At 35.6% G+C, this 2,428-nt stretch overlaps 1 protein-coding gene across 1 annotated transcript in view; it reads right to left on the bottom strand.

The window, feature by feature from the left end:
* ift172 (intraflagellar transport 172) overlaps positions 1 to 2,428 on the bottom strand; it is an 87,082-nt gene that overhangs the window by 60,944 nt on the left and 23,710 nt on the right. Inside the window, exon 15 of the mRNA XM_015372829.1 lies at positions 686 to 798. Coding sequence (XP_015228315.1) covers positions 686 to 798 — 113 coding nt within the window. The remainder of the gene's footprint in view (positions 1 to 685; positions 799 to 2,428) is intronic.

The following is a 2,428-nucleotide window of genomic DNA, read 5'->3' as shown; positions in this document are numbered from 1 at the left end:
ACGCGCAAAACCATCATTTAAATAGGGCGTCTCCAACAGTTTTGCACCTGCCACCAGTTACGCAATCGCTCTTGTTAAATCACCCGCAAACCATGGTTCAGTCTCTTGTGCAAAATTCCAGTTTGCGAGCGCAAATTACTACACGCAAAATTGGATCTTGATAAATCCGGCCCTCTGTGTACAAAATGACAAAGTCTGTCTAAGTCTAAATATATTTAACAAAATTCAATTAAGCAAAAATAAAGATTAGATGTTGTTTTGATTATGTTGTGTTAAATTAACCTCATAAAATTAAAGTTTAGTATTTTACTGAATGTATTCATCTAAAATAAACCACCTATTTATGAGAAACTTGGAAAATAAAATCCCAAACTTATAATGAACTAAACTGGAAAGTGAGAAACCCTGCACTGTAATCCATAATTGTCAGTTTAAGGAGCATCAACATTCATCCCAGCTTTCCATCACAGCTCCCAGATGACCAAACTGTTAGCATGCGGAGCCACAAGGCACACTATGGGTGATGGATGCAGCTCTGACAGCCGACAAGCCTCAGCTAAGGATAAATGTTTTTTTCCTGCTATATCTGTCCGTCGTTTTCCCTCTTTAATTCACAGCCTGGAGGTCCTCATCTCATTGTTTCCAGCCTTTCAGGCCCCTCGAGGCGCTGAGGTTTCATTCTCACCCTCAGCTTTTTGTCCCTGAACAGCAGTTTGCGTCCGGTTTCATTGAGCTCCAGCCAGTCAATCTTAGAGTCGTGGCTGATGGTTCCCAGGTTGTAGCCTTCAGCCAGGTCCACTGAGGAGGGAAAAACAACCCATAGATTAACTGAGTGACAGACAGCAGAAAGCTTAAAAAAGGGCTTGGTTCAGGATTTAAAACCACTTTTTTCCTCTATTCCCTCTATTAAAACGCTGCTATATTGCCATTTTACTCTGCATACATGTGGATTTTTTATAAAAATATGAATAAATGAAAAAGATAATGCATGGTTTTGTTCAGTTTTTCTGTAAATTATTTTGAAAAAAAGGAAAAATATAAGTGACAAGAACGGCAATAAATGATATTCTGATATCAAGTCTAAATTTAAAAATGTTGCACAGAGAAACTGTTAATAATCAAAGCCTCAACATAATCCAAGATAAGAAAAAAATAAAATAAAGCATCTATTTCCGATAAAAAGGTTAACAGTAATGTTGATCAAGAGCCATGGAGAATTTTGTCTCCTTGGTTTCAGGAAGTTAAAATGGATCGGTCCTTAGAATTAATGTTTGGTGCAATAAAATGTTGTGTGGCCTTAAATAGCTAGAAGCTAATCAGGCTGAGCCTCTAATGGAAAAACAAAAACAATTGATTCGGTTCAATAAAAGTTTACCAGAGGCAGTTTGAGTCATCGGTCCTTGAAAATGATTTCACAGAAAATTAGGCCTTCCCTTTCTAACTTCATGCACATATGAACTTAAATAACCTCCCTCTCTTATTCCATACACTGGAAAAAAATCAAAATCTAGATAAGTAATTTTTTTCTTAAAATAAATGCATTTGTTCTTGGATTGAGGAAGTAAAACAGACATTTTGCCCATAGGACAACATGATTTACATTTAAAATTAGAAAAACCAATTGCATTGCCTTATTTCAAGTACATTTTATCCAATTATCTTATTTTAAGAGTAAAAATACTCATTCATTTGGCAAACTGTCTCATTTACCTACTCAAAATAAGGTTAAATAAACTTAATTTACGACATTGTTACTAATTTCTAGATTGTTTTTCCAGTGTAGGGTTAAATAGGGGACCAGCCCACTCTCTGCTGCTGCAATAGACCCAACTCTTCTGTCAGGGCTTTCAACTATTTTTAAAAGCCTGTTTATGGGGAATTCAGGACCATTTATGAGGTCGGACACTGATGGTGGAACAGAAGGTCAGGCTCACAATTTCACCTCTAATTTACACCAAAGTTTTTCTATCAGGTTAAGACCAAGAATCCATATAGTTATGGACCTTGCATCCTGCATGCATAGATTCTTTTTTTTTTTTTTTTATTATTTATTTATGGAATTTTGGGTATTACAGATACATATTACACCTTATCCATGAAGTGAAATTAATACAAAGATTAATTGTGTAAAACAAGGTACTAACAATTAAACAGTTTACCCACAACACTCACCCTCCGACCCCTACCCTCCCTTACAGAACAGCCTATGAAATGGGGTATAATGGGTTTTGATACAGGAAATCTCGATAGTGAAAATGTTATATAGGCCATACATGGCTTCACATACCAGTATATAGGCAGACACCACCCGACTGCAAGCCGAGCATGCTCATCGTTCACAAGGTGAAAATTAAATATCACAAAAACAATTCCCATTAAGTGATAATAATAATTATATATATATATACATATATATAAAAAAAATAAT

The sequence above is a fragment of the Cyprinodon variegatus genome, unplaced genomic scaffold (genome assembly GCF_000732505.1).
Source record: "Cyprinodon variegatus isolate N-32 unplaced genomic scaffold, C_variegatus-1.0 Scaffold76, whole genome shotgun sequence".
In the NCBI taxonomy this organism is placed as follows: domain Eukaryota; kingdom Metazoa; phylum Chordata; class Actinopteri; order Cyprinodontiformes; family Cyprinodontidae; genus Cyprinodon; species Cyprinodon variegatus.
The sequence above is the reverse complement of the archived record's forward strand: the minus strand, read 5'-3'. Positions and strand labels throughout refer to the sequence as shown.